Source organism: Terrapene carolina, unplaced genomic scaffold, assembly GCF_002925995.2.
Source record: "Terrapene carolina triunguis isolate 2854851 unplaced genomic scaffold, T_m_triunguis-2.0 Scaffold136, whole genome shotgun sequence".
Classification (NCBI taxonomy): Eukaryota; Metazoa; Chordata; order Testudines; family Emydidae; genus Terrapene; species Terrapene triunguis.
Genome location: NW_020664487.1, coordinates 7288975 through 7316311, shown reverse-complemented (window position 1 = coordinate 7316311; position 27337 = coordinate 7288975). Strand labels below are relative to the sequence as shown.

Below are 27337 nucleotides of genomic sequence, written 5' to 3'. Positions count from 1 at the left end.
TGTCTGGCAGTAAGTCTTGATCTATCAGCCTGGGAAGGTTCTGTAACCTGTGATTACAAGTTGCTCTGTATTGGCCAATAGTTTCACTGGAATCAGAAAGAGAGAGAGAGATGGTGTTTCAGTAGCTAAGGCCAGTTCCATGCAGAGTTTGGCAAGGCACGTCAGATGTCTTTAAACTGACTTCCATGTTCAGTGAAGAGCCAACAGAGAGCAGTGAATAGAAGTGATGTGGTCCTGGTGACCTGTATTGCTGAGCACAGGGACAGCTGTATTCTGCAGTCAACTTCATACTTTGCCTCAGTGCTCCAGTGCAGTTCGGCAGCATATAAAAGATTATTTTGGTGCTCTAGCATTCTGGTGTGCCTCTCCGCTGCTTATTTTTCCTTCTGAGTGCATTTTCGACCTATCAGCTTCTGCCTCAGGCTTTCTCACTGATTTTCCGTTTTTTCTTGATGCACCCTATCTTTGTTGCAGGAAAGTTTTCTGAAGAAAGAGACTGCTCAGTGATTTCAAGACATGACTGTATGGCAGAACTATGTCAGTGACAGATGACAGTATGCTCTATCTGCCTAGATATTGACCATAATAAGCAGAGTATCAGAGTTGGCTGCAGATGTCATCCTGTGCCTGGAAGAAAAATGCAGCGTGCCTCTGAACTCTCCTTTAGACACCTCCGGGGGACTCTTGTGCCCTGAGAATATTGCTGTTGGCGCAGGAAGCTGTGGCTTTGACATTGCCACCCCAGCGCTCTTGCACTGGTGACTTTGGCACAGTCCGTGTTGATGCTTGCACTGAAGCTCTAAAATGCTCCAGATTCCCAAAGGGTTAGCAGTTACACCCGGTGGGGGAAGGGGCACACACCTTACCATTGCCACAACTACCCTACACCACACACCAGGACCTTAACGTTTCCCCAGTAGGGATGCCAGCCTTCCATCATCCCCTTTACACATACCCTTTACCCCAACCTACCCTCTCTCTGCATAACCAACTACTATACCAAACATCCACAAGTACTAATGTTGGATAAATATAATCTGGGAAAGGGGTGTGTGTGCAGAACAGCAAAGAGTTTAAGTTGTGGTCTGTAGTGTAGGGTGGTATTGTTAACAGTAAAGTGTATGCCTGTGGGTGGGGGGAATAGAGGTTGTGTACTGTTGGAGGGCATAATTTTTCATTTCCTTGCTTCTGTGGATTTGAGTCATGTATTTTGTGTGCGTAAGAACCCTAACTGCTTAGCTGTGTTTTGGGTATTTAGGTCAAAGCAACTCATTGGAAAGCTATTTCCTCTTTTATGTCAGTGTCAGACCCAGCCAATATCAGAAGTGTTCAGTACTGCTACTGTGTGTCCTAAAAGGAATGAATTTGGTCTGATTCTAGTTCTGAGTGAACAGTTGTTTTGGATGTCTTTTTGTCCGCTCAAGCTCAATGTGGCTAAAACAGAGCTCTTAATTACCCCCCTCCCCAAGTCCTCCTCACTACCGCATTTCTCAATCACTGGAGACAACACCACCATCCTGCCTGTCACTCAGGCCTGTAACCTGGGGGTCATCTTTGACTTGGACATCTTTCTAGGCCCTTATGTCCTACCACAGTCTGGGTGTAGGGCTCCATAGTCCAAAGGCCCTCTGTCCTCTGCCTCTTGTCTGCTCCGGCAGTCAAAAAAGTGAACAGAATGTTGGGAATCATTCAGAAAGGGATAGATAATAAGACAGAAAATATCATGTTGCCTCTATATAAATCCATGGTATGCCCACATCTTGAATACTGCGTGCAGTTGTGGTCGCCCCATCTCAAAAAAGATATATTGGACTTGGAAAAGGTTCAGAAAAGGGCAACAAAAATGATTAAGGGCATGGAACGGCTGCCGTATGCGGAGAGATTAATAAGACTGGGACTTTTCATCTTGAAAAGGACACGACTGAGGGGGGATATAATAGAGGTCTATAAAATCATGACTAGTGTGGAGAAAGTAAATAAGGAAGTGTTTTTTACTCCTTCTCATAACGCAAGAACTAGGGGCCACCGAATGAAATTAATAGGCAGCAGGTTTAAAACAAACAAAAGGAAGTACTTTTTAACACAACGCACAGTCAACCTCTGGAACTCCTTGACAGAGGATGTTGTGAAGGCCAAGACTATAATAGGGTTCAAAAAAGAACAAGATAAATTCATGGGGGATAGGTCCATCAATGGCTATTAGCCAGGATGGGCAGGGATGGTGTCCCTGGCCTCTTGTTTTCCAGAAGCTGGGAATGGGCGACAGAGGATGGATCACTTGATGATTACCTGTTCTGTTCATTCCTTCTGGGGCACCTGGCATTGGCCACTGTCGGAAGACAAGCTTCTTGGCTAGATGGATCTTTGGTCTGACCCAGTATGGCCGTTCTTATGTGTCCTCGGCCGCCGGCAGTCCCCACAGCTCCTCGGGGCATTCATCTGAGAGCGGTCCTGGCAGTTCCTTGGCATACTTGTCCATCTCCTCCAACTGCAGGATGTGGCTCCACTTGGGGGCTAGTCCGGGATCCTACAAAGATCTCTGCTTCCTGGAAGGGATGTCTGCTTCCTCCCGTGTTCCAGCCCCAACTGAGCTCTGGGGCTCTGCTTTTATATTTCTGTCCCACCCTGGGTCCGGTGCGGGGGGTGGGGAGGTTTTAGGTCTGCCCACCGGAGGAGTATAGTGGTCCCTTGCTCTCTAGTTCAGGGGGGAGGCTGCTCCACCTCACTACACTCCCCCTTCATGGAGTTACGGGCTTACTCTGTGCTTGGTCTTCCTCTTGTTTCTAATGTATTTGTATAATGTTTTCTTGTTACCCTTTATGTCTCTAGCTCGTTTAATCTCGTTTTGTGCCTTGGTCTTTCTAATTTTGTCCCTACATACTTGTGTTATATTGTTTATATTCGTCCTTTGTAATTTGACCTAGTTTCCACTTTTTTAGGGCTCTTTTTTGAGTTTCAGATCATTGAAGATCTCCAGGTTAAGTCAGTGTGGTCTCTTGCCATACTTTCCATCTTTCCTACGCAGTGGGATAGTTTGTTCTTGTGCCCTTAATACTGTCTCTGAAATACTGCCAACTCTCTTGAACTGTTTTTCCCCTTAGACTTGCCTCCCGTGGGATCTTACCAACTCCCTGAGTTTGCTAAAGTCTGCCTCCTGCTGTTCTCCCTCCTACCATTCCTTAGAATCATGAACTCTATCATGTCATGATCACTTTTACCCAAGATAGTCCTTGGATCTGTCAATAATATGTATTTCATGGCAAGGAAAGATTGATGAGAGTCTAAAATAGTCAAAGTCGTGCTAACTCTGGACAGCTGGGGCCTGGTCTGTACTACAGAGTTAGGTTGACATAAGGCAGCTTATGCTGACCTAACTCTGTAAGCGTCTACACGAAAATATAGCTCCCACCGATGTAACTCACCCACTACACTGACTTAATAACTCCAACTATGCGAGAGGAATAGTGCTTAGGTCGATGCAGTTAAGTCAATGCATTGTCAGTGTTGATACTGTGTTGCTTACATTGACTGTTGCTGCCTTTCAAAAGCCGTCCCACAATGCACTACACTGATAGTTAAATCAGTGTGAGCGCTCCTGGTGAGGATGCACACTGCCGACACAAGGAAGGTAGTGTGGACAGGCAAAAGAGATTTAATTACTGTGGTGGCTGTATGTCAACGTAACTTAAGTCAAATTAATTTTGTAATGTAGGCTTGCCCTAATATAGAAACTCGATAAATCCAGCATGAAAGTGTGTTCTAACGTCTGTAGCCAAGAACAGTGGATCTGTAACTCAAAAGGCAATCCCCTTGACTGGTAGAAGTGTGGGAGGGAGGTGGAGATCAGGAATGATCTGTGAAATTATGGACTTGGAGACAGGAAGATGTGGGAGGGAATCTCTTAGGTGATTTGTTCTTGTATGGGGGGGAAAAGACACTCATTTGCCTCCAGACAGTACTCTTGATTAAACACTCCTTTGTGGAAATATTGAGGTGACCTCACTCTGATGTGATGATAAACTCTAACACCTAGGAATTGACAAGCAGTTTGGGTGAGGGATAGGGTGGGACTTCTGAACTGCAGGGAGAAGCTGTCAGGTCCTTCCAGGAAGTGGAAGTGGTCAGATGTTTTCTGGGGATGAACATTTTTCTTTTTTTATCTAATAAGAGAGCCTACCTCACTGGGCTTTGCAAAATATTCAGATGCAGTGTGTAATGAAAACCATTTATTTTGTTTTACTGACATTTTTTCCTTTTAATAAACTTTTTTTTAAGAAGACTACTATTGTTTGGGTAAATTTTGTGCAGACTTCTCCCAAAAGGAGAGGTGCTGAAAGGTAAGGAGTTTCTGGAATCCAACCCACCTCTCCTGATTTTGGGCACACATGGACAGAAGTATCCTTTCACATTAAGGTGTATTGCATGGCAGGCAAACATATGGGAGAAGCCTATAGACCAAGGAGGAGACATGAGATGGCAGGGGTGAGGGTGACAATCAGATTGATCTGTATTTCTCCAATTAAGCAACATTGTGAATTGTTCAGATGAACAAATATTTACTCTAGTAATCAAATATAGATGACAAAAGTTCATTTAAAAACAAAAATCTTTCTTCCCACATAACATTCTAACAGGTGGGCCATATAAAGATTTTGCTAGCCATTCAAGTTCACATCCAGAAGTGAAATAATTGTTGCTAATAATGATTTTTAAGGCCCAAAAAGCACATGACTTGCTCATAAGATGCAAGAGGCTTCATTTTCTTGTTGGTTCTTCTGTGAGTTCTAGTGATCAATCATTACTACACCACTTCTGTTTCTCTCTTTCTAAAGCTGTCCATCATGGTTCTAACTGGATTGGATTCATTCTCGAGGTCTTTCATGGTTTTATTTTTCACACAGCAGCAACAGTCAAGCAACTCGTAAAGGAAAGCCAACGCCACCAAAGAAACTACAGTAAAGATAAATAGAACCAGAATAATAAAGCAGGCAGTGTTCCAGTTATCATGGAAAGGGTAAATCTTTTGCACTTGAAAACCAAGGTATTGGTAAAGGGACGTAGTCGCGTTCCAGTGACTGTTGTTGAAGGTTGCCATGCTTGGAGAGTTCTTTTATTGTGCTCACTGCAGCAGAGCTATAGGCTAAAACAAACAGAGAAACAAAGGTGACGTTTTTAGTTTCTAAAATGACAGTTTTTTCTTTTACCAACTCAGTTGGAACTCGAATTATTTTCCCTAGTTGGAAGAGTTTACTTTCAGAATGACAGCTAATTTCCTGTGGCAAGCAGTGAATCTTTTTTGAACTGGAGAGCTTTGGACATGTCCATACTTTTTGAAGTGAAGCTGCATTAATCTGGCTCTTTATTTTGCTTTAACTCAAAAATATATTGGATCAAAATGCACAGCTTGACTGTGTGATGACTTTTTGAATTATATTTTATTGCAAGACTAATACACTGCAGCATGTTTCAATAAAGTTAAGGAGCATCTCTCACTTAATCCAAAGCTAATGCAAAGAAGCAATTTACAGAGATTATTTCTATTTGCATGGGATGATTTTAGAAACATGTTCTATTTGTTACTCTTAAATGTTCTAGTTTTTTAATGGTTTGAAAACCCGCTCTGTGCATGTGATGTTTCTAGCAAAACAAGGGACCCACGTGCTGTTACTGGATGCGTGCATCCTAATGACTGGAATGATTAACATGTAGTATTCTTCCATATTCTTCCTTTTTTTAGGGTTTTTCTCTTCCAGCTCTATGAGAGAGAATTTGTGGTTTTAAGTCCAGTACAGTTCCCTTGATCAGAATGGTCTGGGGGCCATCTGATTCCTTTGGGTAACTGTGCGTTTGGATAAATGGAAGTGGAATGTTAAGCTGCAGGATTTCTGGGTAGGATGAGGAAAAGAGGGAGGCAGAGAGGAGGGTGGAAAAGAGAGAAAGAGCCTTGTTAGGGCTGCTTTAGTATGGTGACCAGATACCCCGTTTTTAAAGGGACAGTCCTGTTTTTTGGAACTTTTTCTTATATAAGCACCTATTTCCCCCCCACTCCCTGTCCCGTTTTAACCCTATGCTTTAGTGCTTCCCAGCACCGTCAGCGTTAGGGGAGGGAGCTGGCCGTTCCCCTTGGTATTTGTATTGGTGTCTGCAGATCCCAGGGCTGTCAGCGTTGGGAAGCATTCAAGCAGCACCTCTCCCGTCTTCTTTCCTTCCCCTTTTCTCTCCCTTACCCTCCTCTTTGCCTCCCTTCGTTTCCCTCCCTCCTTTCCTCATCCTATTTGGAAATCCTTCTACATCACAGTTCCCGCAGCCTTCATGTTAGTTAATCAGTTGGTATGTAACCGACATAGGGCTACATGGGGGACACAGTGTTGTTTTGGATAACTAGGCTGAGTCATTTGAATTTGGTTAAGTGGAATTACAGGACATTTAGAAATTGTAACTGTCTTGGAGAACGAGTTTCCAAAAACAAGGTTGAACTTTCAACTGCTCTCCAGGTTTATAATACAATTTCCTTACCTCCTCTGTAAGCGCTAGTATCGCTCTTTCGGTTAACATGCAAGCTTCCTAACACATTAAGGGACAAATTCTCATAGCGTTCAGCACGCAGCAGCTCTGTGGCACTGTGACCCCGTGTGTTAGGTTGCAACGCCTGGAGTGCGGAGCTAGGCTGGCACTGCAGGACTGTAGCTGCTCCCACCAGGTGGGTGCGTTGATAGGCTCACTCTCCAGCCCGTCACCAATGACCCATCGCCTCCCTCTCCCCCAGTTGCAAAACCTGGCTCTGCCACTGCTTGGCATTGGTCTAACTGTTTTCGTTGCTTTAGGGAGGCAGCAGGATTTAGATACGTGAACTTCTGGAACTGAGCCTAGAACAACATTGTATTGAAGGACTGGCTGCGGACTGAACTAAAATGGGAAAGGGAGCCCCTTGAGGCTTGGTGTTTTCTTAAATTGGTTACCTCTTCCAGCACCTCTGAGGATAGAATGGGTGAGGGCTTAGTTGAGAGAGATGATGAAATGGGGCAGGGAGAGGAGGGGAGAGATTAAAGCACAGTTTTTACTCTGCTCTCATCCCTCACCTTAGAATGTGTTAGACAAATGTACTTGTTAGAATACTATGAATTAAGTCATACATGCAGAGGAGCAGGCTAAGGGCTGCTTTGGATATCTTTAAGATGAATTGAAAGATATATTTTTAAATACCAAAAAAACTATTTAGGAACTTCAGTTATTAACATGATATACTTCCCTTACAGTCCAACAAATATTTGTAAAAGTGAGTTGAAAAGTTCTGGTTCTGCTCATGCACAAGTTAATTATATCAATCATTTCTAGAGTAGGGAGGAATGTGCATTTTTCCTTTTTAAAAAGAGCATTTATTTCTTTTAACTCTGAATTTCCTGACTTATGAACAAGTTTAAACATCAGTCTTAGTATAGTATTGTAGTTTTTGCGTAGTATAGAGGACCGGGAGTGACTCCATAGTTAAGAGCTTGTCTACACAGGGACATCCAGGAAAATTAATCTGAATTAACTAAAGGTGTGAATTTGAAGTGGATTAGTTAAACTGCATTAATCCCCCCCTCCCCCCAAGCGAACACCTCATTCAAAATTAAAGTGGCTTTAATTCTCTTTAAACTAATATGCACAATGGCGCCAAATTAAAATCACACAGACAACCTTCATTCTGGTATTTTATAACTGTGCATGACAGTGCAGCCTTAAAGATTTCTTTTGTATGTAAATTAATATGTAAATTTTGCTACACAAACTTGGTACAGGAAGACTGAAGGTTAGGTAAGAAAGGCTCTTGCATGTTATACTCATGCAGGTGGGATATGATGTAACAGTAATTAAAATCAGAGCTATATAGCTAATTAAGGAAAGATGCTCAGTTTGATTGTAAAAAAATGTATGTTTTATACTGCGTATAATTACACTGGACATGAGGCAACTTTGTTCACTTAAAAGTTGAAATTCCTTACAAAAATCTTAAGATAAAGTGATTTTTGTTTTGTAGATAAGACAACGAATAAAGGCGTAGCCTATTAAGAAGTCTACCTGGTTATCTTTTATTTAACTTTACTTAATCAAAATGCTATATGACCAGAAAATACTAATTGTAAAGAAAGCATTGATGTTTTGTTTACAAAATTGGAAACCAAAATATATGGATAATTGAAAGGAAAAATGATAAAGCCCAAATTTCATATTTCTACCTATTTTAAACAGTTTGTCTATGAATTTACCAGTAATAAAATTGGGCCATTATTAATATAAAACAGGAAACAGCCAGTATGCAGGGGGGAAATGGTAGGGGGTAGAGCCGGTAGCAGGTATGATATTGACGCCCTTACTTCTGCGCTGCTGCTGGCGGTGGCGCTGCCTTCAGAGCTGAGCGGCCAGAGAGCAATGGCTGCTGGCCGGGTCCCAGCTCTGAAGGCAGCACCGCCACCAGCAACAGTGCAGAAGTAAGGATGTCAATACCATGCTTGCTGCAGGGTTCTACCCTCTACTCTTTCTTTCCACATTTTTCCAGGGCACCCCTCCTGAGCTTTGTGCCCTGGGCAGCTGCCCCGCTTGCCCCGCCCTGGTTACAGGCCTGTAGTTGCACCAAGTTGTCTGGTTATCAAAAAATAATAATAATAAAAAAATCACAAGCATAGCATAATAGTTGAGTGTTTATATTGTTCCAGCACATTTTTCTTAAACAAATAGGTCTGCTGTGGTTTTTCCAAATTACTGCAATTAATAAAGGTCCATTATTACTTTTTCACAATTTTCCATGTCCTGTCCACAACTCAGCCGCTATTATTTGAAGATCATCCCACGATTTGGGTAGTGTCTTAGCTATAATTAATTTTTAAACTCTAGTAACATGAGTTGTAAGACAATATTTTTAACCCCTTTGATATCTGATAGCTAGTGATTTAGTTATATGATATGCCAATTGATGTTTTGAAGATAGTTCTTGGCACTTCTTAAATCGGGGTGGGCAAACTTTTTGGCTCGAGGGTCACATCTGGGTATGGAAATTGTATGGTGGGCTATGAATGCTCACGAAATTGGGGGGTTGGGTTGTGGGAGGGGGTGAGGGCTCCAACTGGGGGTGCGGGTTTTGGGGTGGGGCCAGAAATGAGGAGTTCAGGGTGCGGGAGGGGGCTCTGGGCTGGGGCAGGGGTATGGGTGTGGGAGTGAGGGCTCCGGGATGCAGGAGGGTGGGACCGAGAGGTTCGGAGGGCGGAAGGGGGATCAGGGCTGGGGCAAGGGGTTGAAGCGCGGGAGAGGGTCCAGGCGGTACTTACCTCAAGCAGCTCCCGGAAGCAGCGGCATGTCCCCCCTCTGGCTCCTATGCGGAGGCATGGCCAGGAGGCTCTGCATGCTGCCCCATCTGCAGGTGCTGCCCCTGCAGCTCCCATTGGCCCTGTTTGCTGGCCAATGGGAACTGCGGGGGCAGCACTTGGGGCGGTGGCAGCGTGTGGCGCCCCCTGGCTGCCCATATGTGTAGGAGCCAGAAGGGGGACATGCCGCTGCTTCTGGGAGCCACACAGAGCAAGCCCCCGACCCCGCTCCCTGGCAGGAGCTTGAAGGCCGGATTAAAACGTCTGAAGGGCCGGATGTGGCCCCCAGGCCATAGTTTGCCCAACCCTATCTTAAATGGTGGCTAGGAAAATTAACTTCCTCCACTGAAGAGAGAATTTCAGATAATTCTACTTTATAAACATATTTGGGGCGGGGGTCCGGTTACTCGGCTGTAGGCTGATTTTGATAATGTTCTAGAGGTGTTGGCTCTCCCCTAGTGACTATAATCCCCCAGACTTGACTAAAGCCAAGACAGCTGTTTAGTCATCTACCAACACTGTTGTAATCATGAAATACAAGACTAAAGACTTCATTGCTAATCCATCAAAATTAACTGCAGCACTGATAAGGTAAGAAAGGACACATCTTTGAAAACTATCATAGAAACTCGGGTTCAACACAGTTGCATTTTAATTCTAATTGCAGTAGGAATATTTAAAATTTACAGTGAGCCAATTTGATTAGTATGCGTTGCAGGTATTGTGCGTGAACGAAATCTATTAGCAGTTAAATATTTAATTTAGTTCTATAATTTCTATAATAGGTTTTAATTTAAAAATCATTCTTTGGATGCTGTGATAATGTAAGCCTACTTGGAATTGTATTCAGAGGAGCAGTGGCAAAATGACTCATTTTAATGCAGTGCTAAGGAAGTCTCAAATAAGAAACAACTGGACAAACATCTTCGTGTAATGGTATCTAGAAATCTCTCATGGATTCTAACCTGTCTGTCTGCATCGTGCAGATGGATTAACACTCTTATATTTACCCCAGTAATATGTTAAGTGATAAGGTTGATTTTCATGCTAGTCTAGCAAACCAATTCTTTAGAACACATTTATAGCCTAGCTAGGCAGTATACAGGCTCATTCTTAAGCAATTTAGTGATTGCTTTATTGTTTATATTTGAAAAATACACCCTCTAACATTTTTGGTTTTTCTTTGTTACAGAATTTTTTTTTTAATAAAAAAATGATTTTTAGCATCTATTTAAAAACAGTCAGAATCAACTAAATGGAACGTGAGGCTGCAAGAAATGAGCTACTAGCTAGTAAACATCAAATACATTTTGTTTACTGCGCATTGGCTTGGGTGTATTGGGTTTCTTGTAAGATGGAGTGGTCATCAATTTTCCATTAATGCACAGATGGTAAAAGTGCTTGTCTGATAGTAGCAGATTAAGGATTGTAGCAGAGTAAAATCCTGCTTAACACAAAGAAAATTCGTGCTGGCTTTTATAGGAGAAAGGCTTTATATAGAGTTCTTTTCTAAGCTAAAGATATATTTTCTTTCAATAATCAATATAAACACAAGACAATTTTAAAAAATGGTACAGACCTACCTCTTGTCTGAAAGGATGCTGAAAGAGCGCTGGTCTGCTCTGTTGTTTTTTTTAGTGCAGCCTATGGCACAGCTAAAATGGAGCTTTGCTACTATTGGCCAGAGCATAATGCTGCTGACAACTTCCTTTATGCTCATTTGCATCAAACCCACTACCCCAGGAGTAAATCATTCATAAATATAAATGGTATTGTGTAGGATGAAAAACCTGCTCTCCCCACCCCGTATCTTATTCTTTTACCATGTGAGCTTATTAACGGTGAGGTGTATTAGTGATACAGTGGTTGTTTTGACATGCTTGAGCTTTGAGCTGGAAGACAGTGAGTCAGAGCATGACATTTGAAATGTTAATACCTGCAGATTTCTGTTTCTAATCAGTATTATATTTACTTACAATAAACTGTAAATGTGCCACAGTCTGGTAGATTAAACAGGTTAATAGGAAACAATATTGCTACCTTTGATTTAATTCTTGGGCAGAACCATTACATAATGTGTTTTCTTAACCATAAGTTATCAGTTGTGGAGATAGAGGTGCTCTCTAATTTTTGTTTTACTGATCTCTTAGGTCTGTAACCATTAAGATTTTTTTCTTTGGTAAATTTCCTTCACAGAGAGGATTTAAAAAAAAATTTATTGATACAAAATAAAGGCGGCTTGCTTTTGTTTCTTTGTTTTCCAACTTCTCAACTAAAGTTTCTGGAGAGGGTCTATTCTGTTATACCTGGGTTTATACCGTGTAAGGTCTATGATATAATAAATAATATAGAAAACAGTTATTCGATTAGTCATGTGTGTTACATTTTCTATTACTTCAGATTCCTCTTTTGGTCCATGTCCTTCTGCTTACTCTTCAGGGAAGTCATAATCTTGGAGTTATGACATGACAATCTGTTTCTGAATTTTTGACATGGCGTTCATTTTTACAGTGTTATGCTTTTGCTAAACCTTATAAAAGCTCCTGATTTCAATAACAACAAGGAGTCTGGTGGCACCTTAAAGACTTAACAGATTTATTTAGTCTTTAAGGTGCCACCAGACTCCTTGTTGTTTTTGTAGATACAGACTAACACGGCTACCCCCTGATACCTGATTTCAATGTAAGTCTCTACAATAATTAGCAAATGGGTCAAAGAAAGTATATATGAAAAACAAAAAAAAGTAAATACTTTTTTTTTAAATCTGACAATTTTGAAAGTTTGTTTCACAGTCTTAGAAAGTGACTTGCAAATAAAATTAGTACATAACTGGCAGTGTGCCAAATGCTTCCTGCCTCTTCAGAAAGGCCAAGATGGATAGTGTGGGTGTATTATCAGACTGAGTTTTGAAAGTTAATGTACAGTTCCCTTTAAAGAAGCAAGGGCATGCTAAATTTAAACACAGTGAATATAACACATTTTCTCTGAGTCTACCACTTATGTGATAACCCACTTTCTGACTCTACTCCCTATTTACTGTGAATGATTGGTCCTTAGCAAAAGTCTCAAATAAATTTCCTAGAATACAATAGTGTATTAGACTAGATCCACAGAATATGTCATTGCTAGTTGTGCTCTGTACCTGTACCTTAAGTAGGGGGTAAAAAATAAATAAATCTGACCAAGACTTTCAAAATAACTGTTGATTTTGAATGCCTTAACTTTTGGATACCCAACTGGAAACATGGATTTTCAGTGGCTGGATGCTGAGAACTTTAGTAAGAAAATAAGTTTCCATTTTCTGCTTTTTACAGTGCTTATGGGCAAATGTGTTTTGCAGAGTGTTAATGTGTGCTATGGCTTATAAGAAAGTATCCCCCAACAATAGAATTCCCAGTTGGAAACCAAACCCTCAGAAATGGTATTAGAGACACGTAGGCCTTGTCTGCGCTAGTAATTTTCCTAACTGCCATTCATATGCTTCATTTGTGCAATCATCACTCAAAGCGTTGGTGGAGACAGGGCAACAGCATTTTTAACAGTGTGTTGTCTAACCCTGTTTGGAGCACTCAAAGTCTTATTTTTGAGTTTGGGAAGGGCTTTGCTGAAGTGAATTAAGGACTGTTATAAAGCAGTAGGTTACAGATAGAGCTGAGGTGAATCTCCCTTTCTGAAGTGCCCTGTGTTTAGAGAATCCTATCAGTTTATTAATTTATATTTTGTCAAACAAAGATTGTGTTAAAAATCACTTAAGACTGCTTAAGTGCATATACCAGCAACCAACCATAAGAAAGACTGGAAATTGCTATTTAAGTCCTCATATACCTGTTGCAACCTATAACTATAAGTTTGCCTTCTCTACATTCTCATCCACACCACAGATGACTTTTCCTTCCACGCAAAATGTGCAGCGTTTAACTCCAGCCATGTGACGTGGTTAGAAATGGTTATTGACTAGTTATTTAAAATATTAAAATGGTGTTGTGTTAACTTGGAGTCTTTATATCAAGATTAGATGGCTTTCTAAAAGATGTGCTATAGTTCAATCTGTTAATATTCAGGAATCACTGGGTGAAATTCTCTGGCCTGTGTTATGCAGGAAGTCAGATTTGGTTGGTATAGTAGTTCCTTCTAGCCTTAAAATCCATGATTTTATGTGGGTAGTATGTATGGAGAGATTTTTACTTGATTTTTTTTTTGTGTTGGTTGGATGATGAATTTTTAAGTAGAAATCGTTTTAGTTTGTTTATCTTTTGGGGACTGTGGCAAATGGCCAACGCTACTGGGGAGGGTCCCACACTTTTTCTTGGTGTGGTGGCTCAGGGCGTTGCCCCTTACCCCTATTCTTGGGCATTGTGGGCTCCGCTAGTGCCCCAGTGGGGGAGAGAGGGGAGCGGGGAAGGGACCCAGCTCCGCTCTCCTACTCCAGGTCCTAGCCCCTTCAGCTTTGCGGGCTGCTTACCCTCTCTGTAAGGGGCCAGTGGAGCCCCTAAGTCCTCTGCTCTGCTTGGGCAGGGTTTCCCTTCCCCTGGTCCTCTGGCTAAAAGCAATACTCCTTCAAACTCTAGTCAGCGTTCCTTCCCTCCCTCTGTTTGACTGAAGCAGGGTTTTTTTAATTAGGTCTTGGGTGGGGCCTTAATTGACTCCAGGTGCTCCAATTACCCTGTAGTAACCTTTCCCTAGTCCACAGGGAATAAGGCCTTGACCATCCTAGGGTTTATATACCTACCAGCACCCAATAAGACCACTCTCCTGTAGAGGTCCAGGACCCGGGCGACCTGGTATGGGTGGAGGCCTGCCAAACTGTGTACTTAGCGGCCTCCTCTGCCCGGGTCAACTGGGTCAAGAGCTCTGGCCTGATGGTCGGGGCCGGGTGGCAGGCGAGCTTCCTCCCACCTGCGCTTCAGGCCATTCGGTGGGGCGTGGGTCCATTGCTCTATCTCGGCGTTTATCTTTCTGCCACGCATCCTTCTCCGCCGGAGAACTGGCACGATTTGGAGGGCAGGGTGGTTGAGCGTTTGAGGAGGTGGGCAGGACTGCTCCAGTGCCTCTCCCTTCGAAGGAGGGCATTGGTGCTCAATCAGCTAGTCCTGTCTATGCTCTGCCACTGGCTCAACACTCTGTGCCCAGCACCGAGGTTCCTGGCCCAGCTCCAGAAGCTGGTTCTGGAGTTCTTTTGGCCAGGGCTGCACTGGGTCTCTGAAGGGTTCTGCATCTTCCCCTGGAGGAGGGAGGACAGGGCCTGGTGTGCCTGCGCACTCAGGTGCATGTCTTCCTCCTCCAGGCCATGCAGAGACTCCTTTATGGTGCAGGTAGCTTGGCATGGAGCATGTTGGTGCACACCTTCCTCCACTGCCTCCGATACGACAGGTAGCTCCTTTATCTCCATCCGAGAGGTCTTCCGCAAGACCTCTCCGAGCTGCCGGTCTTCTACCAGGACCTCTTCCGGTCCTGGAAGCTGTTCTCAGCGACCAGGTCCGTGGCGGCCACCGAGGAGGCAGATCTCCTCACGGAGCCCCTGCTACACAATCTTCATCTTCGTGTGCAGGTGGCGGAGTCGCCCTCGGTGCACCAGAGGTTGGTCCTGGCAGAAGTTACCAGGATCGGAGACCTCCTGGACTGCGACTGGGGGGACTGAGTGGATCCCTATGCGCTTGGCTGGTGTATGGGTCTCTCTGCCCTTGGTACCCCCTGGTGCGTACTTCGGGAGGTGGAGGCAGCTTTATTGCCCACTTCTTGGTTTTTCCTCGAGCAGGTCCTGCGAGAGGGTATTCCCCGTCCGCCCCTCACCCCAGGCCCTACGGATCTCTTCATCAGGCCCCTGCCCCATGAGCTCTCTCGGCCCCCAACCCTTTGTACCCTGAGCCAGCTGTGTGATTTGCAGCCAGTTCGCTTCCGAACCCGCCACGGGACCATCTTTACACACTCGTGCGCCACACTCTTCATTTCCCCACCCTTGTGTCCCACCCCGATACTAAGTGGCGGGACCTTCTACCAGCTGCAGAGGGTGAGGGACCCCGGTGGCCAAGCCTGTATTCCATCCCGGTTCCATGGCACGCCGGGGACATTAGTTAGCGGCTCCTTCATGGAGCCGTGAGCACGGGCTTGTACCTGGCGCGGTTCACCCCTTTTCCTGACGCTTGCCCTTTTTGCGGTGTGCGGGAGACCCTGGCACATGTCTATTTGCAGTGTGCCAGGCTGCAGCCCCTCTTCCGGCTCCTCCAGAACCTCTTGTTGAGGTTCTGGCTGCACTTTTCCCCACACCTGTTTGTTTATGCACACCCCATCCGTGGCCCCACAAAGTCGCGGGACCACCTCGTCAACCTCCTCCTAGCCATGGCCAAAGTGGCCATTTATAACACCAGGGAGAGGAGGTTGGCTGAGGGAGGGGCTTGCAACTGTGGGGCCTGTTTTCATTCTTTCATCCGTTCACGCATCTGGTCAGAGTTCCTCTGGGCAGCGTTCACTGGCTCCTTGGATGCCTTTGAGGAGCAGTGGGCGCTGTCCGGGGTTCTCTGCTCGGTGTCCCCTTCTGGTTCCCTAGTTTTGGCCCTTTGACCCCCCCACACCTGTTCCTGTTTTTTTTTTTCTTCGTTGTCCCCCGACTTTAGTTGAGTTCTGAGCTCTGTAGCTCCTCCCCAGGCTGGGGGAGGGGCCTTTAGCTGTGGGCGGACTTATGCCCACCCACTTCCCAGCACCCAATAAGACCACTCTCCCACTGCTCCCTGGCCCTGCTGTATCACAGGACGTTATTGTTTGTAATGTTTCTAGTAGTGTTATTGAGGTGTAATGTAATGAGGAAGTGGACTGTGTTTTATTTCTTTAGTTCCTGTTTCTGTGGTAGAGTTATAGTTGCTTGTGTAACGGGAGGAGACGTGTTGTGAGTGAGGGATATGTGGCAACACTATGGGAGATTGGCACTGGGGGACAGTGGCCATGTCTGGGGGTATATGGGCAGAAAGAAGGGGGAAAACAGGGAGTGGAGGGTTGTGAGGGGGAGGGGGAGAGAGTTTTGTTGAAGAGGGCATGGGAGTGATTGGGAGTGAGAGGTTAAGAGAGGGAAAGGATGGAGGGTCCTTGGTTGCCTGATAACTCAGGTGTGTGTGTGTGTGTGTGTGTGTGTGTGTTGGGGGGTGTGGGTACTTGCAGAACTCCTTCCCTGCCCTCCTAGCACTGATGCCTTGAAGCAAAGACACTTTGCTCCCACATGCTGGGTGGGCGGGGCATCCTGATAGACAAAGAATGTCTGCATCAATGTGTCATCGCAGAGCCATTGAGCTACTCTGAACAGCTATGAAGCAGTTATCCTGAGTAAGGGGAATAACTCTGTTTAATTGTAAAAATTCAGAATTGGTCTGTGTCCGAGATAAGAATGGGCATACACATTTGTTTGTGAGCTCCTGAAGTTCGTGGGACCATATGATGGGCCTTGACCACAGAGTTTACATTCTAGAGAGAAATACAGACAGAGAATCGGGGGAAAGGAGGAAACATAAAGCAAAGTCATGGTGCGTATATGTTCTTCTCTCCTCATTCATCGCTGATGTTGGGTTAGTGCTTCCCCCTCTCCCCTATGGAATCTGGAGGCAGTCCAGTGTTTTTGTTGGAGTCTCCAGGACTAAGACCTGTCCTTCAGCTCAGGCAAGCAGATTTTCTGCCTCTGGCGAAGGACCAGGTTGGTGGTGGTTTCTCCCAAACATTTTGTTTAATAACTTCAATTTTTATTCATTTTCATAAAGTAGCGACTTATCTTTCCTTCTCCTCTCCTGGATCGAGTATTTGGCAGCATGGTAGATTCAACCACCCAAATCTGCCACTGCAGCGTCTCTTCTTTGGAGCGCCTCTGGCCATGCTCAGGCATGGCAGAACTGTTCTGCAAACACCAGGCTAAATCGAAGTGGTGTTCCCTATGAGCGACAGCATTTATAGGCTCTAAACATTAACTTCACGGTGAGGGGCAGGTGTCTTTTAGACCAAGAACCAGGGCCAGAGTTCAGTTGCTTGGTGCACTTGACCCTCTCCAGCCCACTAGAAGTTAATAAACTCGCAAAGATTAGCTTTTTAAAGCATTCTGTCTCTTCAGACTTTCAGACATCTACACTGGGAATGAAAATGTCACCTTCACTCCAGTTTACAGTATTTAATCTCCTCTTATTAAGAGTTTGTATTAATAGTTTGAGATCGGATTTGAAAAACGTATCCGTGATAGAGATTATATTGAAAGGTTAAAAGACAACGTCCTGTATTTTACTCAACATCAGGAAATATAAATTTCTCCATTTTGATACTGAAAACTCATATGCTAATTACATACAGGTTGTTGTAAAATCATTGCAACCACTTTCTTAAAGTCTAAGAAGACTTTTAAAAGTCTGAGTGATTTATGGTGTTTACATTCACTGGATAGGGAATGCTCGTGTTTCTTGACTCTCAGTTCCAGTTGGCATTAACCAAATAGTCTGTTCTACCCTCATATAATTTTGTTTTGTTTTTGGCACCTTACTGAATTACGCTCATATTTTCTGTATCATATAAAGTTTGATTGACTAAAACTTATTTTAAGGACTTGTGCAATATTACTCTGTTTTGTATAAAATATTTGTATTTTGTCTATAATGTCCATCCAACCTCCGAGTAAGAGTGACACTTTCATGGTGCGAGGAAAGGACATTATATTGTTTGCATTTCATTGTTTATTACTGATTATGTTTTTGTTTTTTTTTAAACTTATAGATTAGGGTTCTCGGATTATTTTTTATAATGTGGCACACGATTTAAAATAGAGAGACCCATTCAAAATTGTGAGGACAACCTTTTTTCTTTTTCATCATCACATTTTGCTACTTCTCTGTGGTAACTGCAGCAACTGTTTACAAAAGTAATAAGAAAGTATTTAATGTATTTTAACTGTCTTTTGGTTAAATTTAGTAGCTGGAAACTAAGAGCCAGTGTCATGTGACCAGCCAGCTCTCTGAAAATTTTTCAGTTTGGAACCTTCTGCTATAGATATTTTTAATTTCTGTTTTTCTGACTGACATTTGCTCATATGTTAAATGAGACATTTATTTGCATAAGACAAGAAGACTGAATATTTTCAGAAACTAGTGCATATATATATATATTAATGTACATGTTTGATGTAATGGTCACAAACTATTGTGCATGCTACAGTAACTGCTGAGAAAGATGTTTACCTGTGCGACAAACACTGGTACCTTGGGTCAGCCACATTCATGTGAATATTTGACAGCAATAGCTAGAGATATATTCCTTCTCAGACCTTTTGATTGCAAGTACTATGTGACGAGTTTTGTGACAGATAATGTGGCTGATATGGTTAAGAGGAAAGTTTTGCAAGAACTGTCCTATACTTAGATTGTAAGTTCCTTAGGTCAGAGACAGTCCTTTTATTCTGTGTTTGTACAGCGCCTACCACAATAGAGTCCTGGTCTATGATTGGGGTGCTTAGGTACCACAGTAATACAAATAATTATAATAAATAATAAAAATATATTAATGTAGTAGCATATTGTTGTTCTGTACACTAGCAAATTTTACTGTCAAAAGACTTGGAAGGAAAGAGTACCAGCGATTATAGAACAATAGTAATGTTGGGCTGGAAGGGACCTCAAGAAGTCATCAAGTCCAGCCCCCTGCACTATTGCAGGACCAAATAAACCTAGACATGGGTTTCTCAAACCATGGGTCAGGATCCAAAACTGGATTGCCAGAATGTTTCAAAGGGTCGCGTGGCAGCTCCTGCTGGCTGGGCTCGCCTCACTGCTCCAGGCATTGCAACCTCTAGGGTCCCAGCGCCACTCAGGATGGGCCCAGCTGTCATGATGATGGGAATCTGGGTAGGCCAAATTTGAGTGAGTAGCACTGCAACCCCATGAGCAAGTCACAACTCCACTCACACAAATCTGGTCCAGTTGGGGGGCTGGACTTGATAAATGGGGGCTGTGGAGCAGAGAGCTGAGCCCAGCCAGTCCAAAGTACAGGAACTGCAGGACCCAACATCCCTGGGGGGCAGGAGCTGACTGACCAAAACCAGCCCAGAACCTCCGCCCCCAGACTATTTACTGGATCGCGACAGGCCATAAACATTTACAAACAGGTCCCGACCCCAAAAAGGTTGAGAACCACTGACTTAGACCATCCCTGACAGGTGTTTGTCCAACTTGTTTTTAAAAACCTCCACTGCCAGGGGATTCCACAATCTCCCTTGGAAGCCTATTCCAGAGCTTAATTACCCCTGTAGTTAGAAAGTTTTTCCTAATATCTAACTTAAATCTCCCTTGCTGCAGATTAAGTCCATTACTGTTTCTCCTACCATCAGTGGACACAGAGAACAATTGATCACCTTCCTCTTTATAGCAGCCCTTATCATATTTGAAGACTGTTATCAGGTTCCCGTTGGTCATCTTCTCTCAAGACTAAACATGCCCAGTTTTTTTAACCTTCCACATAGGTCAGATTTTCTAAACCTTTATCATTTTTGTTGCTCTCCTCTATATTTTCTCCAGTTTATCCTTTTCTAAAGTGTGGTGCCCAGAATTGGATGCATGACTCCAGTTGAGGCCTCACCCATGCCAAGTAGAGCGGCACAATTACCTCCCATGTCTGATATGTGACAATCCTGTTAGTGCACTCAAGAATGATTTCACAACTGCATCACATTGTTGACTCATATACAAATTGTGTTCCACTATGTCCCCCAGATCCTTTTCAGCAGTACTACCATCTAGCTAGTTATTCCCCATTTTTTCGGAGTGCATTTGATTTTTCTTTCCTATGTGAAGTACTTTGCACTGTTCGTTATTGTTTTCACCTTGTTGAATTCAGACCAATTCTCCAATTTGTCAGAGTAGTTTTGAATTCTAAACCTGTCCTCCAAAGTGCTAGCAATCTCTTTCAGCTCAGTATCATCTACAAATTTTATAAGCATACTCTCCACTCCAGTAGCTGAGTCATTAATCATATTATCTCTGTGATTAATTTTTTTCATCACAGCCACTTAGCAGTTGCTACATATGAATAGGAAATTGCTCATATATTTCATTCTTCATGAACGAAGGTGGAACATTTTGTCAGATTGTTCAGAAGTTTGCTTCACGGTGCCCCAAGTTAATGGAAATCTGAAAAGTATAGACAGTATATTGGCTCTAGTTTGCCAGAAGGTAACAAATATCAGTCTGAAGAGGCATGCTGAGGGATTGTTTCATGTATAGAAACCAGTAGCAATGGCATTTGATTCTGATACAGTTGATGGACTTTGCTACTGCAATTGATTTTTAGGTTGAAGAAGCTCAGATTAGAAGCCACATCGGAATAGAGAAGGGCATTTTAATTAGTATTGTATTGCTTGCAATTTTAAATTAAAATTTCTACTCCTGGCTCACAATGTCACGGCACATAGGTACCATTCAGTCATGTGGGTGGGTGGGAACCTTGAGCTTGCCTGTAGATGACATTCAGTGAATACAATTATAGTTGTTTAAAAGTTGGTTTCAACAAAAAGTCAAACATGAGATATTAAGCCTAGGAATTAAAATTTACTCCTTTGGTATTGATTTTGCTTACCTCCTCTTTAAAGCAGAAATCTTAACATTTCTGCACTTACAGAATTACATAGAGACCATATTTTCCTTCCCGACGAGCCAACTGAAAGTGCCCAGGTCTTGACTTCTGAACTATGTATACTTTTTATTTATGGTTGTAGTACCAAAAACAGATGCATAATTGAAGCAGGGTTGAGTGCAAAACTAAAAATCCGTTTGTGAGAACATGTTCTTTTGCTTCTTTTGCAGACCACAGCAATGGGTCATTGAACTTGAAAGCCCTTTCAGGAGGTTCTGGCTACAAGTTTGGAGTCCTTGCTAAGATAGTGAATTATATGAAGGTATAGTCATTTTATTTCAAGTATAATTTTTCTGAAATGTTTATACTTATTTATCCACTCGTCAGCTCAGAAACATTTATATAAGCTGACCTTTCATTGCAGCAGTAATATTAAGAACTTTTATCAGACACGCAGAACTACTTGTTTAATGCCAAAAACGTCATTGAAATAAAAATGGTCATTGCAAGATTCCCCCATGTTTGTATCCCAGTGACTCCAGCTCAAGGCTGCGCAGTTTAAAAGTAAGAAGATGGTTGAGAGTCTGCTCGCGTAAACCAGAGATGAGAACTGATCAACGATCCAGGAACCATTTCTCAAAATCTCTTTCAGGGCTAATTTCTTCCATATGTTTAGGAATGTCAACTATCCTTAAATTTATAATTTGATTCATTTCCTGTCATCAGCTTTCATTTTAAGTGCTGTCTTTCATCATAACAGACGTTATAGATTCATTTTCTTACTAGGTTTCCAGAGCAAAATGTTGAAGATTTCAGTCCTTGAATTAATATTTATTAAAATACTGTGTATCATGACTTTTTTCTTTTAAATTAAAACAACTAATTCTGGGGGGTGGGGATTGCCATAACATGCTACCAGTCTTAAAAAATTGCTGTAGAGTTCATACTTTCATTAAGTACCTGCAGAGCACTAATAGAGCGTATTTATTTTATCAGACGCGGCACCAGCGTGGTGATACACATCCATTAACTCTAGAAGAAATTTTGGATGAAACGCAACACTTAGATATTGGACTCAGGCAGAAACAATGGTTAATGAGTGAGGTAAAGAAAACAAATTTTCAGACTCTAACTAACGACCAGTAATAATAAAACTCAACTCATATACATTTGCTTAATGATAAACTCTGTAATATAACTGTTCTGCTAAAAATGTTGTGTCCTCTTTACTTGTATTACTTCTCAAGAATAACCCAGTGCTGTAGTGAAACTAGCTCTGAAACTGAAATGATTCTAAAATTGTGAAAGATTGTAAAAAGAGTTAGGAGGTTACTGTTTTGTATATACTTTTCCCTTTTGTGGAAATACAGTATTTAACCTCGTTGCCCCCATCGTCATCCTCATAACACACTTTTTACCTGATGAGAATGAATGTCTTTATGGTCCTTCAGTATGCTTTAGCAAAGTAAAATTCCATAAAACGCAATGGTTGGAGTCTGGTGTCTTTAAATGTAATCTGCAAAATACAACACTGCTTTTCTTCTTCTGCTTCATTTATGAGTGAAACATTACTTACATTTTTATATAATACCAACTAACATAGACATATAGCAAGAAAACAATCATATATGTAGTAGTTACATTAAAAAGACCAGATATAGTAAAAGTAGTGTGGCTATAACAAAAATATCTTTCAACATTCCACTGGCACTAATACCCCTGCTAAATCCCAGAGATGTCCACCTGTAGGGTAAATCCTGGCCCCAATTAAGTCACTGGCAGCTTTGTCGAGGATTTCACCATTAGAGCATTATCACATAGATGCTAAACTAAGAAGAAAACACTTTGTTAAATTATTATTGCATTTATAAGTGATGATAAAGCGTGAACAAAGGCTTCAACAGCATGGTAGTCTAGTAGGCTATTAACAGGCACATTATGGCAGTTCACTTTAAAGCTTTGGTGGCTTACATAATCTCTTGAGAATTTGGTAGGCTACCAAAGTTAGTTAACTTTTTTATGATGACTGTGTGTTCTCCCTCCTTTCTTCTTTCTGTGTCTCTTCTCTTTCTCCTTTCAGGGTCAGGCTGGCAGCTGCAGAAGAAACTAAGTAGGGTTGCTCTCTCTTGCAGAAGAACTTTCATTGTGGTACTGGCTGTGAAACAGGAACGTATCTTTATCATTTCAATTGTCCATGAATTCCTGTTCAGTTTCACTCTGAAGTTGCCATCATGGGTAAAGTTCTTCTGTGCAGGAGGTCTGCTCTTCTCAGTTTCTTCTGCATCTGCTGGTGCCGGTTGACACCAGTTGGGGAAGACTGACTACAGATTTGTTCATCCCAGGGTAATGTCTTTCACATTTGTAACCTCAATATGAGATCAGTGCGATACGTTGGGTAAATAGTTTGTTTGCATTTTATGTCCAGAAGAATTCATATTTTTGTATCCCCTGGTATTTTTATTTCTCTAATCTCCTTCCAAAAAGGAGCTGTGCAGCTTTTTCTAAAACAGCTGCCACAAGTGTCTTTATGGATCTCCCAGCCTAAGGTGCATTGTATAAATAGTGCTTAACCCTCCTCTGTAACGTAAAAAGTACCATCATGATGAATTCTGCCTGTACTGGATCTGAGATCCTGAATCCCAAGTCCACTTCCTAATCGAGCCTGTTAATTGTCAGCTACAGTATGTTGCTGGTGTGCCGTCATTGACAGAGGACAAGTTTGTTTAGTCAAATATACATAGACATTCATGTTTTTTCTTAAGTTTAAAACTTATGTCCCTATTACAGGCTCTAGTCAGCAATCCCAAAATAGAAGTTATAGATGGGAAATATGCTTTCAAACCTAAGTACAATTTGAAAGATAAAAAGGCTCTGCTCAGGCTCTTGGACAAGCATGACCAGCGGGGACTGGGAGGAATCCTTCTGGACGATATTGAGGAAGGACTGCCCAATGCACAGAAAGCAATAAAGGTAAGTAACACAGTTCAGTCTATTTGTCTTATCAAAGAGTAGGCTGGGGGTGACTTGATCACAATGTATAAGTACTTACATGGGGAACAGAAATGTGGTAATAGAGGTCTCTTCAATCTAGCAGCCAAGGATATACCAAGACCTAATGGCTGGAAGTTGAATCTAGACACATTTAGACTAGAAATAAGGGGCACATGTTTAACAGCATGAGTAATTAACCTTTGGAACAATTTACAAAGATTTGTTGTTCTCCATCACTGGAAATTTTAAAATCAAGTCAGGATTTTTTCTAAAAGATCTGCTCTAGGTCATGCAGGAATTAATTCAGGGAAGCCATGTGGGCCTGTATTATACAGGAGGTCAGACTTCACAGTGGTCCCTTCTGGTCTTAAAAATATCTGAATCAGTGATCTTTTCACATACTGTAATTGACTTCAAGATACTGCAATGACTTATCTCCATTCTCTGATAAACTGTCATAGCAGTAACTGCTTCACTGTCACAAAAGCAGACTTGGCTCAGTGAAGTGCAAAGCCTATGTTAATCAATGCAAAAATAAAAACTGTATTAAGGTACTAAGTTACAGAAAAGTATACGTTACATTTAAATATTTGAAAATTCCTTCACTCATCGGAGAAACATAGAATCTTGAACTCAGGAAATTGTAGATAAATGATTTATAATTTGCTTAATCCGCTGCAAAATATTGATATGTGATCTTAATCTTTTTTTTAAAAAAATAAGGATTCTTGAAGATCTTTTTTAAGAAATAGCAGTCTCAGGAAGAATCCTGGACTATGGTAGTGTTGCTCATGATTCATAATTCTAAATTATTATGTATTTGTTTAGAAAACGTAATAAAAATTGTAAAAACAAAAAATCAAATCAAATCAAGATGGTAAATTAATGGAGAAATGATGCCACAGCCTTGCCTGTCTATAGTAGGGTTGCCAACCCTCCAGGATGGGCCTGGCGTCTCCCAGAATTGGCATCCATCTTCCGGTGACGATTGAAAGCAATCCAGGAGATTTTAATAGGATATTTTAAGAAAATGACATTATGTTACGTTGGGGGGGAAATCTCCCGGAATAGCTTCAGTCAGAGTTGGCAACCCTAGTATTGCCATGTAGCCTGATCCTGGTCAATAGGAATTGAGTACTCAATTCAGATCAGCTTTTTTAAGGCTCAGGCCCCTGATTAGTTACTAAGGCCTTGTCTACAAACAAACTTGCACCCATTTACCTTAGTGTGTTTTTAAATTGTTCAGCTGAACCAGTGCAAATTTGTGTGTAGACCCTCCTATTTTTGTTTAATAGTGGTTTATTTTGATTTAGCTTAATCTGGTTCCTTAATCCAGTATTATGCATTGTTCTCTATTAGCTGGTCCATAGAATGTAATGGCTTGATGCCAGCAATTGTAGTTAATCCTTTAGTTCTAGTGATAGAAGTCAGTGCTGAAGTAAACAGAATAGAATTTTTTTTCCTTTTAAAAACATACATAGGAAATTTACATACAAAACCTTACGTTAAAGAAATGTTTAGGCTGCAAAGTCAAAACTCAAAATGCCAAAATGAAGGTGGCCTGTGCAACCTCACTGCTTCCCGTGTGCATATGGATTATGAGAGAGTCTTTAATGACATGATTGCGTACTGTTTTTTTCCCAGGACCTTCCTTCATTCTTTGCAAAGGATGGGCCTGATCTAAGCATGAATCAGGGTTGTGTAGTGAATGAAGCAGTTGTTTGTATGACCCCTACCTTGTTTGTGGACAGAAGTTGGAAGATGTGTAGTGACGAAGGCAGGAGGTTGCAGGAAGAGAAAGGATAGGGAATGTCCGCCTGGAGAACTGGACTCATCCCTGACTGCCACAGAATTCCTGTGGCCTAGTGGGCAAATCACTTACGCCAAATGCTTCACACATGACCACTAATTACGTGTTCAGAATTTTCTGGATGCCTTGCTTGAGACACCTGGGTGCTTATTTTCTGAAGCGCTGAGCACTCTCAACAGATGGCAGCTGAAATCAGTGGGAACTGTGGGTGTTCAGCACTTCTGGCATCAGAGCAGTGTGGTCTGGAGGAGTGACCATAATACTGGGAGTCAAGAGACTTTTTCCACTGATTCACTGTGTGGTCTTGGGCAAATTGCCTCTCTGTTTCAGTTTCCTTGTGTATAAAATGGGATAGTGCTACTTTACCTCCTACCGCCTAGGAGTGCTGTGATGACTGATTAGTTAATGCCTGAACGTGCTTAAGCAGAGAAATAGAAAATTACCTCCTACCCAGAAGTCTTCCATTTTACTAAGTTCCTCCTGCAACATTTTCCAGTGCTCTCTGGGAAGTGGAGGACCAAGTTGAACTCCACTCCCCGTCTCCCTGTCTTTCAAATTGTTAAACGTTGTCTACCGAAGAATGTAAATCAGTGAACAATTCAAAATAAAATTCAGATCTTTTAAAACTACATATTGATATGTCATCTCACTAATTACATATAAATACTGCCTGTATTCTAAAGATCAAGTCTTTTCGGGGGTCTGTTCAGTCTTCCAGAGCGTATTCTCACTTCTGAACAGTTTCCTGCAGGGACTCACTTCCCGACAACGTGCTTGCCAGCTCAGGAGTGTCTTTGTTACATCAGAACACACTGAAGATGAAAGCCCTTGTGTCACAGCCACTGTTTGTTGAAGAACTTTCTCCTTTCTCCAGTTTCCCATGGAAGTTGCCACAAACATCCTGTGTAGTGTAGAATCTGATTAAATTTTTGCAGGCTCTGTCCTTGGAGTGCTTATATTATTACTATTTTAATTGCACTCACTGCTGCTCTAGTGTCAATTTTAAATTAAAAGTTTCATCCATCCAGATTCATCCTAGGTGTTATCTGTTCTACTGAGGATCTTTTCCTCACCAGCGTGAACTTATTATTAACTGACTGTTCTCTTCTCTTGCTTTCACTGTTCTTGGTGACCTGCATAATATTGCAAAATGTCCAGTTTTGTGGCATCCCTTACACATTACATCCTTTACTGGACTTTTTTCCAGCTGTGAATTGGTGCCTTACCACAACTTTTCTGTTGTTTGCTATTTATAAACGTTCTTTGGTCTCCCACTCTCTAGTTGTGCACTGTTTTTACATTATGCACTTAATCCCATTGCTCCTTTCAATTTGTTCAGCACATCTTCACTTTGTCAAAGTTGTCAGACGTGGTGTCCATTTTGCTGCTACCATCTAAGTCTCATCCGCTGCTTCCCTATAGTTTCTTGTATTCTCACTTTGTTACAGCTTTTACCAATGCGAGATCTGGTAGGTGTATGGCAATACTCCAAAAAGAACCTTTTTTTTTTTTTTTTTTTTAATTTAAGGTACGTATCCTACTGTGACATTATCCAGGGTACAATCTGGACTGTTGAACAGCTGTGTCCCCTCAATTCTCGAACCTGGGGTGCCTT

At 42.1% G+C, this 27337-nt stretch overlaps 2 protein-coding genes across 2 annotated transcripts in view; one reads left to right on the top strand and one right to left on the bottom strand.

The window, feature by feature from the left end:
• The window catches only part of GTF2E2 (general transcription factor IIE subunit 2), a 52330-nt gene that overhangs the window by 9068 nt on the left and 15925 nt on the right, over positions 1-27337 (top strand). Inside the window, exons 3-5 of the mRNA XM_026653338.2 lie at positions 21152-21243; positions 21918-22025; positions 23709-23891. Of these exons, the coding sequence (XP_026509123.1) occupies positions 21152-21243; positions 21918-22025; positions 23709-23891 (383 nt within the window). The remainder of the gene's footprint in view (positions 1-21151; positions 21244-21917; positions 22026-23708; positions 23892-27337) is intronic.
• On the bottom strand, positions 4667-5095 carry SMIM18 (small integral membrane protein 18). The gene has a single exon (XM_024205150.1). The coding sequence runs from the start codon at positions 5093-5095 to the stop codon at positions 4802-4804; it is 294 nt and encodes a 97-aa protein (XP_024060918.1). The 3' UTR covers positions 4667-4801.

Coding starts and splice junctions, on each gene's coding strand:
- SMIM18 (XM_024205150.1), bottom strand. CDS start 5,095: ATGGCAACCTTCAACAACAGTCACTGGAACGCGACTACGTCCCTTTAC.